The sequence below is a fragment of the Balaenoptera borealis genome (genome assembly GCF_965194805.1).
Source record: "Balaenoptera borealis genome assembly, chromosome: X".
Lineage (NCBI taxonomy): Eukaryota > Metazoa > Chordata > Mammalia > Artiodactyla > Balaenopteridae > Balaenoptera > Balaenoptera borealis.
Genome location: NC_138881.1, coordinates 17,006,442 through 17,024,082, shown reverse-complemented (window position 1 = coordinate 17,024,082; position 17,641 = coordinate 17,006,442). Strand labels below are relative to the sequence as shown.

General features: G+C 38.1%; 1 protein-coding gene across 19 annotated transcripts in view; it reads left to right on the top strand.

Moving 5' to 3' along the window:
• The window catches only part of BCLAF3 (BCLAF1 and THRAP3 family member 3), an 82,997-nt gene that overhangs the window by 50,687 nt on the left and 14,669 nt on the right, over positions 1-17,641 (top strand). For 11 of the 19 annotated variants that reach the window (XM_082375609.1, XM_082375614.1, XM_082375612.1 and 8 more), the window contains 5 exons: positions 5,617-5,792; positions 7,304-7,418; positions 8,131-8,194; positions 9,683-9,798; positions 15,199-15,313. In XM_082375609.1, coding sequence (XP_082231735.1) covers positions 5,617-5,792; positions 7,304-7,418; positions 8,131-8,194; positions 9,683-9,798; positions 15,199-15,313 — 586 coding nt within the window. Of the gene's footprint in view, positions 1-5,616; positions 5,793-7,303; positions 7,419-8,130; positions 8,195-9,682; positions 9,799-15,198; positions 15,314-15,782; positions 17,268-17,641 lie in introns of those variants that run through there. The other 8 variants (XM_082375606.1, XM_082375605.1, XM_082375599.1 and 5 more) reach the window with 8 other exon arrangements.

The window sequence follows — 17,641 nt, the reverse complement described above, 5'->3', positions numbered from 1 at the left end:
CTTAAATTAGAATTAATAAATTGGCTGTAACATTTTTAAAGAATGCTGGAAGTACCAATTTTGAAGGATTTTATTTTAGTAGACCTCATTAGAGATGCTAAACACTGTTAATTTTATAATTTGATATTGAGAAATAGAAGCTTGATCTTCATCCTGTGTCACCAAAATGAGCTTCCTAAAATTGAGGCTGCTGTAACTTTTGTTTTAAATTTATAAACTGTCCTTTTATGAATTTCATGACCCATTAGTGGGGCCTGTCAGTACATGTTTGAATTACCTGTCAAGGACCTGTAGAACGGCTTGTGTAATAAAGAGCTTCACTGTAAGTCCTTTCTATTCAAAGACTTGAAGAATAAATAACTTAATAAATATATGCACCTTTTCAGTATGGCAATGCATCATAGTCAACAAAAATCTTCCTCTAGGATTATAATCATTAATTGATGAATGAGTTGTGGAAGAATTTTGTGGGGTTGGATTTAGTTATGTGTGGACTGATGAAATGTCCATAAAACAAAGGTAGTTAATACCCTCAATAGAGCCACGTTCTCAACTGCTAACATAAATTAGGTTTTCCTCTGCTTAACAAGATTAAAATAATCATAGAGTGCAGAGAGGTTATTTGTTGGTTAAAATCTAGAGAGGTTTATGCACTTTTTTGGAAAGACTATGATGGTTCATTTTATGCATTTGTTTACTTTCTTAGCTTTGGTCAAGTATTGATATATGCTCTTCCAGTTATCAATGCAGTTGAAAACATACGGTTATCACCTCGTGATTTTTCTAGATTCTAATTTGCATCTAGAATAGCAGTAGGTAGACACAAAGCCGATATTCTAGTGACCTATTTTGTCAGAAGCTGCGTTATCAGAGGTAGAAGTTACACAAGAGCCATAATTATATATTTCAGAATGAAGTTAGGGAGTCACAATATGAAAATCTGTACTAAGGTTGTTATGAACCCCAAACACTAACTGTTGTATACATCTGGAAGTCTTGGGGCAGATGAAGGGAGTTTTGGTTTAATGTTGGGTGGAGTAGGTGAGAGACTGAACCTTGGTCAGGCTAGGAAGGAGGTGAGAGGGAGGAAGAGAGCCTGCCAGTCTCGGGAGAAGAGTAAGCTGGGGCGGGTGGACCTGGACCGAGGCTCCTTTGACTTCTCAGGTGCTGGGACTAGGCATCTAGGATGAGAAGGTTGACTAGTGAAGTTGATGTTAGACTGAGTGCCTCAGCCACATTTGTATTTAATCCTTTATTTCTCACTGAAGAGATATAGAGAGGGCCTCCCTACCCCACCCACCCGGTCTTTCCCCATACTGAAAGGGGGATGAGGTGGGTGATGAGCCCCAGAAGACACTGGAGCCCACATGCTCTGAGGAAACAGCTGCTGTCTAGGCTGCAGAAGAGTGAAAAACCACAGCGAGCGTTGAAGGAAGGTAGCCTAATCACACAAGTTTACCTTTGATGGGCATTTGGCTGGAGGCAAAATAAGCTGTGGTGGAGATATTTTTGTGATACACATACCTGCTACCTTGCTGTTATGTTATGTATCACAAAAAAACTAAGGTTTTTTTCCCCCCTAATATTTCTCATATACATTTTCTAAAATGAAAAATTAATTGAGAGAAGGTTCCCTTTCATTCCTGTGTTTCACTCTAGCTTCTCTTAGTGTGTCTTAGGGGTCCTAGTATAGGGAGATAAACATTCTGTTTGATGTTGGGATGCATAGGTTTTTGTCTTCCAGTGGGTCACTGAGCAACTCTGTGACATTGGGCAGGTCACCTGGCCATGCCTTTGGGGCCCAAATTAACCGGTAGTTCTTCCTGGCTCTGCAAGTCTGCTTCAATTGGTCATATGTTGATAACTATTGAAGCTGGCTTGACAGGTTCATCATAGGATCCTCTGAACTTTTGTATATATTTGAGATTTTCTATTATAAAAAATGAAAAATTTTAAATTTAAATTGGTCTAAATTAAGAAAAAAATTTTTAAGTAAGCTAAGAAAGTTAAAAAACAAAATTAAATTGGCCTCAGAATTTTAAGTCTGTCATCTTTTTAGCTGAAACTCACCATTTCATATTGTCCAAGTCATTTTCCATTTTATCATGTATTCCTTCAGCAGGTATTTTTTGAAGACCTACCCTGTGAGACAATCTGTTAGGGTGCCCTGGGACTGTGGATCCACATAGGATTAGGTTTCTTCTCCTCTGGTCTTATAGACCATGGGATGATGTTGGTGATACCACGGCACAGTGGAGTGATGTGTGAGGTGGTGTGCGACTCCACCATCCAAAGAATTGAGATTTACAGCTGCTAGGGTTCTTCATGATGATGTTTCAGGCTCTGAAGATAAATCCAAAAGAGAGCCCTGAGATATGTCTTAAATAATAGCAGCACCACCAGAAAAAAATAATACCTCTTCATATAACAAAAATCAATCAGATGGATACATTTCGGGGTGTGGGTGTACACGTGTATGTATTTACTTATTTATTTACATCACTAACGGCCATATATCCAAAACTGCTCCAAGGTTATGAGGGGCTTACAGATATTCTTTAAAAAATTAAACCCCTCTAACAAGATGGTTTTAAGTGCCTATTTTTAACTTCTCAGAGGAAAAGCTTCCGTCTGACTTTTCATGCTCCCTGCTCTCAAACCAGCCCTGTCGAGACGACTCCCTGCCAAGGCAGAAACATGGACGAGTGATTATGCCGCAGGTTGATGCCACTGATGTGGTTTCCTTGACTCATCAGAAAGACTTTCATTAGAAGGCCCATATCCTTTCTCTCCTCCTAATTTGCTCCAAGCTTCTCACTGTGTATCTGATAACTAGTAAGAGACATTTAGTGAAATGTCTAGAAGCTAGAATGCTAGAAGCTAGAATGGCCCTGCAGCAACCTCCACTAACAAAAGAATTCCAAATGCTCTCTGTTTAAAGGGGTTTAATGGTACAAAAAGCCTGTTCCATACCCAAAAGACAGCTTTAAAAAATTTTTTACAGGAGAAAAATAAGATGTTTAAATGGAACTATAAAAATGATCTATCTATAAGGGGAAATCAGTTGATAATGGTTTTTATTGCAGTCTCAGTTTCTCCCAAGACAGAACCAGCTGATAAAGGCTTCTAATTTTTCACCAGATAATTAGTAAAATTTACTTGTAATTTTTTATTACTGGCATAACTCTCACCCCCCCTCCAAGTCCAACTCTCAATTCATAGGAGTGCTGTGGTATACTCTGAAGCTACACTTAATTCCTGAAATTTTAGTGTTTAAACTTGTTATCAGTTAAAAAATGTACTCTAGAGACACCCCACAACAAGATTTTTAATAAAAAAATATCAGTGATCATCCATCGAGAAAATACACATGAAAATAGTATAACCTGAAATTTAGTCTTTTAAAAATAATTATACTTTTGCTATAAGGAAAAGTTTCTAGAAACTTTAGAATGCAAAATGTTCTAGGTATTTCCATTTATAAATTTAATCACCTCTTTGTTCATATTTTCCTTTTTACTATTTCCCATGACATTACTGATCAACAAGTTAACAATTTCACGAAATACCCCCAATACAAGTAGTTAAGCTGAAAAGATCAAATGTTCTCATTTGAGATGCATTTTAGACAGTTTTAAGAATTAAAATATAGCCAACACCTGTATTCTAATACTACATCTACTTCCGGTCTGATTAAATCTTCCAGGTTCTCTGTTCCCTCCCACCACTCCACCCCAGTTTTCCTTCTCTGTTTAAGGATATTTCCCCTGACATTCACTTGAGTGTTGTGTGTAATAACTAAGAAAACATTAAAAAGCTACATTAAACCATAATTTCCTCTTCTACACAATTAAGATCCATCCACAAAACCAACTGCCTGGCAAAACAACAGTAACAAAAACCCAACCACCAAAACTAATGGATAATCCCTGCCCTCTGGAAGCTTATAATAGATAACAAAATCTGTATGACACATGTAAAGTTTTCCTTTCTCGATTTTCCTCCAGCTAATAACGATCACAAAGCACTTTCCCAGTCATTAGTTTGCTCATGTCTTCCTAAGAACACATTTAGAGTTTTTGGAGTTGAGGGAAAAGGATTAGGGAGACTGACACTCCCTTAATTCAGCATCTCATTACTTTTTTCACAAAAGTCCCCTAACTGGCCTTGTCAACCGCAACGCCCTTCCAAGACACCTGATAGAAGGCAGTCCTCTGGCGGCCAGAACTGAGCCTCCCACCCTCTCCCATCAGCTAATCCTGTCACATCAGGCTGGCAGTGTAGGGGTCTTACCTTCACACCTCCTGCCCTTCTATTTCCTTTCCCCAGACTGCTCAGATCACACAGCTCAAAGTTCCTGGGTGTGTTTTCTGCCTTTGTTAACCTATAAACGTAAAATGTCTTTCAGCTCATCTCCACATGTCTAAAACACACCAACCTTCAAAGCCTAGCTCACACGTCAACTCTGAAACTTGTTTTTCGGGAAGAGCCAAAAGCTACTCAGAGTTAAATGCAGAGGAGTAAGATGGGTATAAGCTGGTTAGTGCCATTTTGGGTCCAAAATGAGGAATAAATATAAATAATGAGGCATTTTCTTCTGTGACGCATAAACTGCCTCCAGATGAAGAATATGAGTAGTTTTAAGCAGGAGTAGCATTATTGGAATAAAGTAAACTTTCCCACTAAGACATTTGGAAGGATTATGTTCATAGGAATGCTTAACCTCTGGGATGAAAAGCAAAACAACCAAGACATCCATTGTCTCGATACCATGGCACCTCCCCATAGGGCTATTGGCAAAGATTAAATGAGATAATGTTTGTAAGCTCTGAGCCCCTTTGTTTGGCATGAGTAATTGTTAGTTATATATCATAATCATGGCTTTATAATGGTACTTAAAGGTCAGGAAAGCTCTTAACGAAAGTTGTAAAGATTCAGAAAGCATTAAAATGGTAAGATGGTTGGGGTTATATAATAAATGGTAGTATTTCTTTAAGGATATATTTAGAGTAAACACTATCATTGCTCCTAATGATCATAACTTTGATAACAACTAAGACTATTTTCTGAGAGTTCAGTGAGACTTTGTAAGTGATTAAATTAATCTCAACAGAATTTGATTTCAAAATACTGTTCTCAGCTTCTCATTACTGACATGGAGGTTTAAGGACTTTTATGAAGTCAGAGACATTATTATGTTTGATATCAGCTTTTAAAGTATGGTAGTATTTCAAGATAGTGTAAGTTTGCTGGCTTTACAATTTTATGGACATTTGGGAGTAGAAAATAATCTGATTACTTTTTGCATATTGAGTGTCTTCAATGCCTTGCTGTATTTTTTGAAGTAAAAATTGTTTAGCTTAGAACTTTGAGGATTTTATTATTAAAGTGGCAAATATTTAATGATCTCTGATTTGAAAAGGAGAACTCAAAACCGTGTACCTATAGCTATTTTCTCCTCATTATTGTACATGTTTTATGGCATACAATTTAGTGCCTTAATTATAAGAAAAGATAAACATCTTTTTAGCTTTATAGCTATCGTGATTAACTTTTAAAGTTATTTTCTCAGTAAAATAGTCTCAAATTTAGTTAAACATTTACAAATTATTCTAGGGTTGCTTCTAGCTATTCCACAGAGAGACAGATGTCACATGATTTGGTTGCTGTTGGCAGGAAAAGTGAAAACTTTCATCCAGTGTTTGAACATCTTGACTCAACTCAGAATACTGAAAACAAACCTACAGGAGAATTTGCTCAGGAAATCATAAGTATAATCCATCAAGTTAAAGGTTGGTATATTTCGCACATACATTAGGGATAACACAAAAATAATGTACTGACTTTTCACGAGACATAGGTAAATATCTGTGATATTATAGTAGTAATTAATATTTCATTATAAGTTAGATCATTAATTAGGAAATCTGTTGAAGAGAGTAGCACGTATTAATTCAAGCCTAGTTGTTCTTTATATGTAGTTCCAATAACTTGATGCTTCAACTCATAGTAGATTACAAATTGAAAGTTATAAAGGAAGAGGTTGGCTGCTGCAAAAGACAGGTGTACTGAGAGCAGAAAGAAACAATAACTGATAACTGAATAGGAAGGAGGAAATAACAAAAACCAGATATGAAACTCAAGAAACTCAAGAAATCTGGAAGTATAGGTCATTTGGTCGTATTCTTAAAGCCCCTGAGGGCATTACTGGGACTTTGTGCCATAAGGATGATGCTAAGTGATCAATAGAAGATTCCAGTTTGATTTGTTATACATTATGACATCAGGACATTGCATAATAAATACTTCAAAGGTTTACATTGAGCTGTTGTGTTTTGCTTTTGCTTCTGGCCAGTTTCCATTAATTGGAAAATTTAGTCATGTAAAATAACTTTCCTTATTGATGCTGCATAAATAAGGCAGTTGTGGGTATTATAAACTGGGGTCTTTTGAGAATTTCAAAATTTATAATTTTACATTTCTTACTAGATAACTGTGTTAATCTTTTTTACCTTCATAAAACATATTTTGCAAATGAATTATTTTCTCTGCAGCCCTCAAACTAAGGCATATATTTACTTTAAAGCATGCAGTTTGAAACAGTTCACCTTCTCAATTCCAGCCCCTCTTACCCAAAAGAAGTGTGATTCTTAGCAGACAGGGAGCTGGTATTGCAGAAAAATTCAGGAGATTGTCCCAGAACAGGAACAGTAAGTTAGGGAAAAGGATTGCTTAAGTAGCATTCTCATGGGTCAAATGTATTATCTTTCTCTTTATTCTGTTAAAAGCTTGTAGCATAGCCGCTTTCAGAATGTCTTCATGAACTTCAGTTAATGTTAAAGTAAAATGGCATTAGGAGGCCTTCTGTGATACGTAAAGATAACATTTAGCATTTGTTCAGAATTGTTTTGATGCTTCAGGGTTGTTTTTGGAGTTATTTTTTACTCTAGGTGAAGAGTAGAGCTCTATACCAGCTTTACTTCCCAGATGTAGGAAGATCTTACCTTGGAGAAGAAAGGTCCTCTCTTTGAGAGAGCCACTATCTTTCCCCCTGGCAAGTAAGCAGGCATGTCAAATAGGAACAGAATCTTTGGGTTCATAACTCCGTTTACTGTTGCTTGGGCTTGGGAAAGCGTGTGAGCACTACAAATTAGTCTGTGGAATAAGTTTAGGTCCCATATGTTTTCAAGAGAAAACAGGTTGGATGTTTTTTAATAGTCCCTTCTTCCTGTGCTTATTATATATAATCTTTTAAGTGGAATCAGTTTTACATTGAGATAAAACTTTTTTTTCCCTTTTGCAGCAGATTATTTTCCATCACTTGGAATTACTCTACATGAGCGTTTCTCAAAAATGCAAGTTACACAAGCTGCAGATGTAAATGAATTTAAATTGAACTCAGATCCAGAAATTCACAGGTAATGAGTGATTATTGTATGCTCATTTAACTCATGGGAATGAGCCTCAGAACAGGTTGTGGGAAGGTGCTGCCTGCCTCCTGGGCTTGCTGTAGACTCTAGAACTGCATTTCCTGCCTAAAAACAGGACTAACCCCAGCAGGTACTGGGCCAGTGCACTTTGATAGACTAGGTTGTATTGAAGCCATGACTAGCATTGTTTAAATGTGTAGGACTTTGAAAATATTTACCTACCTAACTTTGATTCTGCTGTGTCTGTAGTAATTGCCTACTGAAGTTATCACTGGAAGATGAAAGACAGTTGTCGAGCCATTGAAATCATGGGTTGCTTCATGTGGTCAGAAATGGCTGTTCTGAGGGCAGCCGGATGAGAACCTATGTCTTCTTCTGCTGGCACCTGTCCAAACAGGTGGTGCGCCCTGTCTTGTGAGCTGAGTTGAATCAATGTTAGAATGCGGTAGATCACCGGAGCCAAGTTTAAGGTTACACAGACTAGTGATTTGAGAACCACTAAGGCGTCACTGTGATGTTGTTTACAGGATATGTATGTCCTGGGAGACTGCCATATAGGTGAAAAACCACCTGGTAGCAGATTTCTTTTTCTTCCTCCAAGACACACCAGCTTTATTTCAAAATCCATTCTGTAATAATGGAATCAAGGTATCAGTGTATAACATAATTATTTAATTGTAATATGCCTTTATTATTTTAGGAGAATAGATATGTCTTTGGCCGAGCTTCAGAGTAAACAAACTATTGTATATGATTCAGAACAGGTAAGTGAATATAATTTTTGATGAGAGATTATCTTATTGTTGGTATACTAATGGGAAAGGGAACTGGTCATTGGGAGTAAAAAAGGTAGTTAAAGTGGGTGAGGAAGAATGATTGAGACCCAGGAATCTGAAATTTACAAAGCTCTCCAAGTGACTCTAGTTATCAAAAGGTTGCAGAGAGAACACTGGCAAAAGACAAAAATATGCCCTAAGAGAGACAATCCCTAAGGGTAACAGCTTTGTAAAATTGACATAAAATTATAGTGTTTAATGTTCATTCCAAAACTTCACACTGTAAAGCTTGCAGAAAGTATGTTTGATACCTATTTTTTCCAAAGCAGTCATGTGGGGTATATTTTTAAGTTGTATGTAGAATGAATGCAAAGGAAGTTAGTTTCATTTGACACTGCTCTTCTGTTTACTGAAGATTGTGTGAAAGATTCTATGGAATATGAACTAGAAAAATAATGGAAATAATACTGAATTTTTTTTATTGTTCCCACCCATACCACCTCCCTCCCCGCCATTTCTTTGCTAATTAGAAAAACTATCTTAACTAGCCCAGGGGGAAGAAAACTGGCTCTTGTTTTAGAAGAAATATATCAAGTTCTAAAAGAACTGCTAATTTATTCATCGAGAGTGAAGAGTTTTTATAGAGGAGAGATTTTAATACATTTGTGATAGAATATATAAATAATATTTTCACTTGTGAATGGTTACAGTTTTATTGTACTTATGGAGATAGGTTAGTTTATTGAATAAATGATATTTTCAGAAAATTTCTGCTTATCAAAGTACTGTAATAAACTTATAGGAAATTTGAGGATTTTTTAAAAATCACCTCTAATTCAACCACTTAAGACAAAATATTGTTTGATCATCTTTCCTTGCAGTCTTATGTCTAGCATTTTAACATACACTATCACAGTACATGTAGTTTTGGATGCTTTATCTTTTTACTTAAACTATAGTAACATTCCTTTTATGTAAAATCTCTGAACTCCCAATCTCCCAATGACCTTTTTATAATTGAGGCTTTGTAAGTTTTAATTAACTTTTTTCAGTAAGTGTTCTTCCATGGTTACTTCCACGTAGTCTACATTATCATAATTTAAATGCTTGTACATTATTCCTATGACTTAAGTTTACCATAAAATTATTCTTCCCTTCTCCTTTAAATTTTTTTCACACTTAAGTTACTTTCATTTTATGGTTATTTTTAAAATATAATATTTTGAATATACTTGGGTAGATAGACTTTTCTTTGGTATAGAGTCCCAGAAGTGGGATTCTTGGTTCAGTGCTATGAACTTTTCTGACTCTGTATTGTCAATTGTGTCTCAAAATATTTTTATCAGTTTACACTAGCATGAGCAGGATGAGTACAAGGTAACTTATTTAGGACTTTTACTTAAGGTTCTTGTTCAATACGGTCTTTGTGCAACTAACAGTAATGTGAATGGTTTGTCTTCTGTCAAAATTCCTCAGACTCTGGTCAAAATAATAGATCCAAATGACCTACGACATGACATTGAAAGAAGGAGAAAAGAACGGTTACAGAATGAAGATGAGCACATTTTTCACATAGCTAGTGCTGCAGAGAGGTAATCAGTAGATGAAAAACATCCTGTTATCAGACAGCTTTTGGTTTTAGCATATTTTCCAATTTTCTATGTGTGTTGGTAATTTTCACTTTAGTGTAGGAATTTAATTCTTCAAATCCATTTTACATGTTTAAGTGAAATCTGTTAAAATGTTTCAAAGTTATTCAGTGGTTATCATATGCTATTTCATTGAAACAATAAAAATTATGGGGTAGGTGAGTATTTGAGGTCTTTGTAATCTAGAGAGAAGTGTAATAGCTTTTTTAATATTAGCAGGAGCCAAGACCAGCAAATTTATGGACTATTTGGCTCGAACTAATTGAAACTCTGACACATTCTGCCCTTTAGATTCTGGTAGTCTTTGAATGTTGCAAAATTTCCTGAGGTCAGTGCCATCCTCTTTCAGAACTCTTTGTGGATGTCTGTCCGTGAAACAGAGGCAGGTGTAGTAGAAAATGCAGAAGAGACCTGAGTTTGAATCCTACTTCTGCCAGTTTACAAGCTGTTTGCTCTTGGGCAAACTTGCCTAGTTTCTGGAGCCTTTTCCTCTATAAAATGAGAATAACCAATTTATGTTGGACAGGTTAGAAATATTAAATGAACTGGCACATGTGAAGTACTTATGCCATGAGTGACAAATTGATTGTCAGTAGATCCTTGTTTTTCTTTCCCAACCCTGTACCTCTTTTTAGGGGCTCTGAGTATTCTAGGTTGGTCCCAGTTTATCCCTAGTCCTGAGAACTATGTAGAACTCATGGCAACTCTGGGACCTCATATGATTATGAGATATAATTTAATGGGAAAAAATTTCCAGTTCACTCAAGGGTCCTCAAACTATTTGGATCTCCCAGAAGGTGGGAATGTATGAATAGGAAGGGCCAGTGCTAATTCTCTTTCCATAGTCCTTAGTTTCAAAAATTAAAATATTTGACTAGACTTATAAGTCATGTCTATGGCTAACTAGGTCAAGATACATGGAGCTTGTTTAAAACTGGACTTGATACTGACAATAAGTTTGGGACTAATTAAAAGATAGCAAAACTGTGTGCTGAGGCATATGAAACAATTGAAAATAGTTAAAATCTTGTCCCTTGGTGGGTGAGTCTCCAGTTTCCTAATATGACACGGCATGACTGTGCTCTTTAGTGACACAAGCTCTCAGTCATGCTTTTCTTGACTACTCAGCAAGTGTGAGAAACTCAATGTACCAAGAAAAAGGTTTTTTAAAACAGATTTAAGATAATCAACATATTATAAAGACCATGTAAGGCCTCAGAATATATCTTTACCCTTTGAGGTGATGAAGAGCTTGAGCAATGGAGTTAACACCTGAGTTCAACTCCTGGCTCTGTAGATACCTAGCTATGTGACTGACCTTGGGCAAGTTACTTAATCTCTGTTTCCTCAGCGTAAAATAGAGATAAGAATTATACTTACCTCACGGTAGTGGTGAAGATTAAGTAAAGTGATGCATGTAAGCTACAGAGAAGTTGGTCAGCATTAAGTATTATTAATGTTAGCTTTGAGGATGGCGTTGTAGGGTGTAAAAATGTCTTCCTGCAAGGTGTCCTTTTCTGGATCTGTTGAACTGTTTTATTCGTATTGGATGGCTGGTGTGGCATGGTGGAGCCATGAGGTGTTTTTTTTTTTAATTCAGATATTACTGACCATAAAATTCACCTTTAGAAAGCGAAGAATTCAGTAGTTTTTAGTATAATCACAAAGTTGTGCAACTATCACCACTATCTAATTTCGAAACATTTTCATCACCCCAAAAAGAAACCCTGTACAATTAGTTGTCACTCCCTATTTCTCCGTCCTCCCAGCCCGACAGCCACTAATCTACTTTCTGTCTGTATGGATTTGCCTTTTCTTGACATATAATTGCAATCATATAACAGGTGGCCTTTTGTGACGGGCTTCTTTCATGTAGTATAATGTTTTTTATGTTCCTCCATGTTGTAGCATGAATATTCCTTTTATGGCTGAATAACATTCCACTGTGTGGATACACCACATTTTGTTTATCCATTCACCGGTTGATGGATATTTGGGCTGTTTCCACTCTTTGGCTATTATGAATAATGGTGCTGTGAATATTTGTATGCAAGTTTTTGTGTGGCTATATTTTTCACTACTCTTCTGTATATACCTAGGATTGGAATTGCTGGTTCATATGATAACTATGTTTAACTTTTTGATGAGCTGCCAGGCTATTTCCACAGTGGGTGCACCATTTTACATTCCCACCAGCAGTGTATGAAGGTTCCATTTTTAACACATCCTCACCAGCAGTTGTTATTGTTCATCGTTTTAAAAAAATAATATGGAAGCTTTAATCTCTCACTTTATCCTAATTCAATTTCCTTGTTAACATAAGAAAAACATTTTATCCTTTTATCTTAAAAATTCAATTTATCAAAATTGACCTCATTAATATTTTTGCATAAACCTTTTTAATCAAGTCAGTGTATAGATTTCCATAGAAATTCAGAAGAAATGAAATATGAGGAAATTATAAATCATAGGATGTAGCTATTTCCCACCTGTGTGATTTTTGTTTTCCCCTTAAAAGTTGTATGCAGACTCTGTGTCTCTGTTTGCTCACCATTGTATTCCTACTGCCTTGGGCTCAATTCATCTTTGTTGAATGAATGAAGACTTTCCAAAGGTGTAGACAGGATAGAAGATACTGAAATTGTAATGCATTTAGATCTTGATCACTTTTTATTCCCTGATACCTTAAAACCTTTCCCAAGCAAGCCTCACACCAGGGCATTCTGTCTTGTCTCTAAGACCCTGTTGTTCTCTATTTTTTCCCACTTTCAACCAGTCTCTTACCCTAAAGTCTCCATGTCTCCTGCTGACACACTGTTTCTCCCTCTTGTCACCAGCATTACTAAGTTACCTACACTGTCATTGAGGTGCTGTGTTATACGGGCGTGGTGTGTGTGTGATAAAGCAGCTTCAAAATAGTATCAGTAGACTTCAAGAGGACATCAAACTGCCTAGATTTTCTTTTTAGCTAGGCAAGTTATAGAAAACATCAGTTTTTATTTTTGCTGTTGTAACAATCTGTAATCCACTGAACTAGAGTTAACTTTATAAAGATCATTTATTCATCTATTCAACAAATATTTATATATTAATGTCTATGTTCTAGTCAGTGTTCTAAGCACTGACTTAGAACACTGAATTTGCACCATTTTAAGCATACAATTCATTGGCATTAAGTACATTCACAGTGTTGTGCAACCATCACCACTACCCACGTCCAGAATTTTTCATCTTCTCAAACAGAAATTCAGTACCAGTTAAACAGTAACACCCAACCCCCAGCCCCTGATGCCTCTATTCTTTCCATCTCTATGAATTTGCCTATTCTGAATACCTCATACATATATAAGTAGAATCATGCAATAATTGTCCTTTTCAGTCTGACTTATTTCACGTGGCATAATGTTTTCATCCATGTTGTATCATGTGTCAGTATTTCATTAAAATAATTTATTCCTTTATAAGGCTGAATAATATTCCATTGTATGGATACGCCACATTTTGTTTATCCATTTTTCTGTTGATGGACATGTGGGTTGTTTCCATCTTTTGGCTATTATGAATAATGCTGTTATGAACACCGGTGTTGTTGTTTTTTTGATTATAGCCATCCTAGTGGGTTTTAAGTAGTTTCTTGTAGTTTTGATTTGCATTTCCCTGATGACTAATGATATTGAGCATTTTTTCATGTGCTTTTTGTGTGTCTTCTTTGGAGAAATATCTATTCAAATCCTTTGCCAATTTTTAAATTGGATTATCATATTTTTATTATTGAGGTGTAAGAGTTCTTTATATATTCTGGGTACTACCCGTTCATCAGATATATGCTTTGCAAAGAGGATTTTTTAGAGTCTACTGTTTTGTTTATAGAAGTAGTACATGCTAATGGTGAACATTTGGAAAAATACAGTAAAATATAAAAACAAAAATATAAGGCATTGTTAATTTCACCAGTCAGGGATGATTACTGTTAATATTTAGTACATTTCCTATCGTTTATTTTTTTCTGGGCATATATGTGTATATTTTAAACAAGTGAAATTATTCTCGGTATATGACTTCGCCCCCTACTCTTTTGACTTACTATCATATCATGAACATTTTGACAGAATATGGGGTTTTTTAACATTTCAAAAAATCCTGAGTGGCTATTCCATGTCGGGTTCTGGGGTCAGAGCCGGGACCACAGAACGAACCATCCACAGTGCCTCCTGTGAAGGGATCGCACCTTGCTTGGTGAGAAGGTACACCAGTAGTTACAAACACTTGTGAAGACCCCAAAGTGCCACATGTGCACATAGCAGGGACATGTAGTCCACCTCAGAGGGGTCTGGGAAAGCCTTCTTGGAACAGGTGCAGGTGGGGCTAAATCTTGAGGTTGATCTGAGTTGGAAGGAAATTACAGCAGAAGGCACCCAATGGGCCAGTGCGTGGAGGCAGGCGAGGTTGTGGTGTGTGCCGAGAGCCGCATGGAGCTGATGTTCCCGCAGCTCTGTGTGGGTGTTGCAGAGATTGGGATGGAGCAGCCGGCAAGGCTGCAAGGGCGTGCGCCGGAAGAGTCTTGGGGGCCAGTGAGGAGGAGTGTGGATTTTGTCCCCATGTCACTGGGGGTCCTGTGGGAGGAGTGTAGCAGGGCCGAGGCCGTGAGCCGTTTGTTCGCCACAGAGCAGGAAGGGTCTGAGGACCACTGTGGGAGAGGTGGGATGTGACAGGGAGAGGACCCCCCCCCCCAAGGGCTGTGGGAATGAGGCCCCGGGGTTAGAGGAGAAAGAAGCCCAGGGAAGGAGCTCCCTCCCAGGTAGGGCTGGCCAGGAATAGCCCTTGGTGGCCTCTGGGCCTCACTACAACAGGAGAGGGGAGCCAGCAGTATCAGAGGCCCCAGCTCTGCCAGTGAGCAGGCCTGAGCCGCTCACCCGCCTCTTCTCTGGAGCTTTCACCACTGAGTCTCTTGGCAAGGGGGGCTGTCCTGTGCTGCCAAAGGCTCAAGAGCCGTGACTATCTTCCCTCAGGAAACATATGCTCTACATATGTATGGTTTCGGGGGTTACAGCCCTAGGAAGCCTGTCCTTGGACTCCAGATTAAGAACCCTGGTCCTAGGAATATGGTTTTCCCCCTATCGCTAACTGCCAACTTGGCTAAATAATGTTTTTTGATAAATGAGAGTTTTAGCCCTGGTAAATATTATTTGTAATTTTAGTAGTGATAGATCATTGAGATTTTTTTTTTTTACTGTTGCGCTGCTTTAATTGTTTCCAAAGGGTGTAATTTGATTTCTCTTGTTTATTTGTTGGATAAATGTAAACTAATAAAAGATTCTTATTTTCTCTCTTTCATTTTATTAGGAGCGATCAGCATTCCAGTTTTTCAAGGTTGAAGAATACCCATGTTGATGGATTCCAAAAACCTACATGTTTGGTAAAATCAAATTTTAGAAAATTTATTCAGAAACCTTACTTGGTAAGATTGCAGTTCCAACTTTTTTATTTTTGTATGTTCCATTTTCCTTCTCACATGAATCTATAGGTACAGGGATCACCAATATTTTTCATAATGTTTGTAACTGTTCATTAAGTAAGTGTTATGATTCTGTTTTTCAGTGTTAAGATTCTGTTGAGGCTTATAGTTATTATGACCAAAGAAATGATCATCTCATTTGATTTATCAGGATTTTATTGCACTTATTATAGTACTAGCTTTCTTAAGTTTTTTTGAAACAACTTTATTAAGGTATATTTTACATAGCATAAAATTCACCCATGTAAGGTGTACAATTTAATGATTTTTTGTAAATTTACCAAGATGTGTAACCATCACCATAATCCAGTTTTAGGACATTTTCGTGACCCCTATTAGAACCCTCAGGCCTATTTATTTATTCCGTGTTCCCACCCACAGCTAACAACTAATCTACTTTCTATTTCTAAAGATTTGCCTTTTCATAGGGCAGTTCACAGAGTGGCAGCTGGCTTCCATAAGAGCAAGCAAGTGACAGCTAGAAAGATGGAAGCCAGAGTCGATTTGTAACCTAATCTCAGAAGTGACATCCATACTTCGACCATACTCCATTTGTAAGAAGCAAGTCACTAGATACAGACCACACTCAAAGGAAGGGAATAGCGTAAGGGCCTGGATACTGGAAGGTGGGGATGATTGGGAGTCTGGTCAGAAGCCGCCTGGTACAGTCTTCCCACTGGCCCCCAGTGATTCACATCCCTTCATGTGCAAAATACACCCCCTCCCTCTCAAGGTCCCCCAAAGTCTCATCTCATTACATGTGTCTTTATGCACTTATTCAAATGTATAGACTTAGCATAAACTCAAGATGACTACTAGGAAAAGGGTTTTATATGACTTTTCTTAAACTGGGGAGAGAAATAAAGGTGTGAAAGAGGAAGATTTGTGAGAAGTACAGACTCCATAGCAAATGGAATAAATAGAAGGTTATAAGACTATTCATTTTGGAGAAAGAAACCGTCTTCAAACTGGGCCCCATCGGGCTTCCCTGGTGGCGCAGTGGTTAAGAATCTGCCTGCCGATGCAGGGCACATGGGTTCAAGCCCTGGTCCGGGAAGATCCCACATGCCGCGGAGCAACTAAGCCCGTGCGCCACAACTACTGAGCCTGCGCTCTAGAGCCCGTGAGCCACAACTACTGAGCCCACGTGCCACAACTACTGAAGCCCACGCGCCTAGAAGCCCGTGCTCCGCAACAAGAGAAGCCACCACAATGAGAAGCCCGCGCACCTCAACAAAGAGTAGCCCCTGCTCGCTGCAACTACAGAAAGCCCGCATGCAGCAATGAACGCCCAACGCAGCCCAAAATAAATAAAAATAAAAATAATTAAAAAACCAAAGGAAGCAACCACCACCTTTAGGGAAGAAAGCGTAGAGCTCTAGAAGCTTAGAGAAAGGCCGCTGTGAGCTGGGTGTGGACCTCCGAGGAGTGGGGGCTGCCCAGCTGGAGCTGGCTGTGTCAAAACAACAACAAACAAACTGGAGGCTGAACCAAAGGACCACTGCCAGGATGAAAAGCAGAACAACAAGCGTACAGGAAGGAGCAACCCCGCCTCCTCTCTTCCAGCCTTCCAGTCTCCCTCCAGTGTCCCTGTGGGCAGGATCTAAGTGGGAGCTGGCTTCAAGGACTGACTCCCAGTCCAAACCCCAAGTCGAGTATAGAGTGTGAGTTGGGAGCCTGAGACAAAGCTTAGGTACTAAGCTGCACACATCCCATCGGGGTGCACTGGTAAATGGAATAGACAGAGCAGCCCCCAGGAGCCCACCACCAATGATCCCGTCCCCTCACCTGATGATGAAGTGTGACCCATATTAATGCTGACTGAAAAGATGCTTCCTATTTGATCGAATGGCTTCCTGAATGGAGGAAAATCAGCCTGCGTGGATGCCCACAACGTGTAAATATTGTACCAAGAATGTTATCATAGGCATACTAACATTTAATCTTCACAGAATAGTCAGTTCTGCTAGAATGCAACATAGGCATTCTTAAAAAAAAAAAATGGGCCCCATCTTTTCTGCTCCCATCAAAGGTTTCAGGTTCTTTGTAATTACAGTCTTAATACTCTGCCTTCTGACACTTTCCTAGTCATGGCAGGAGCATCTACTCAAAGCAGGTACCTGATTCAGCAGCACCTGCCTCCTATAGCATTGAGAATTTGTGTTCTCAGACAGTGGCAACTCTTTAGCAACTCCTAGTAATAATGGGTTTGTTTCTCTTCTGGATGCCTGAATAAATACTAGATTTACAGTCCATTTTCTAAAAGTCACC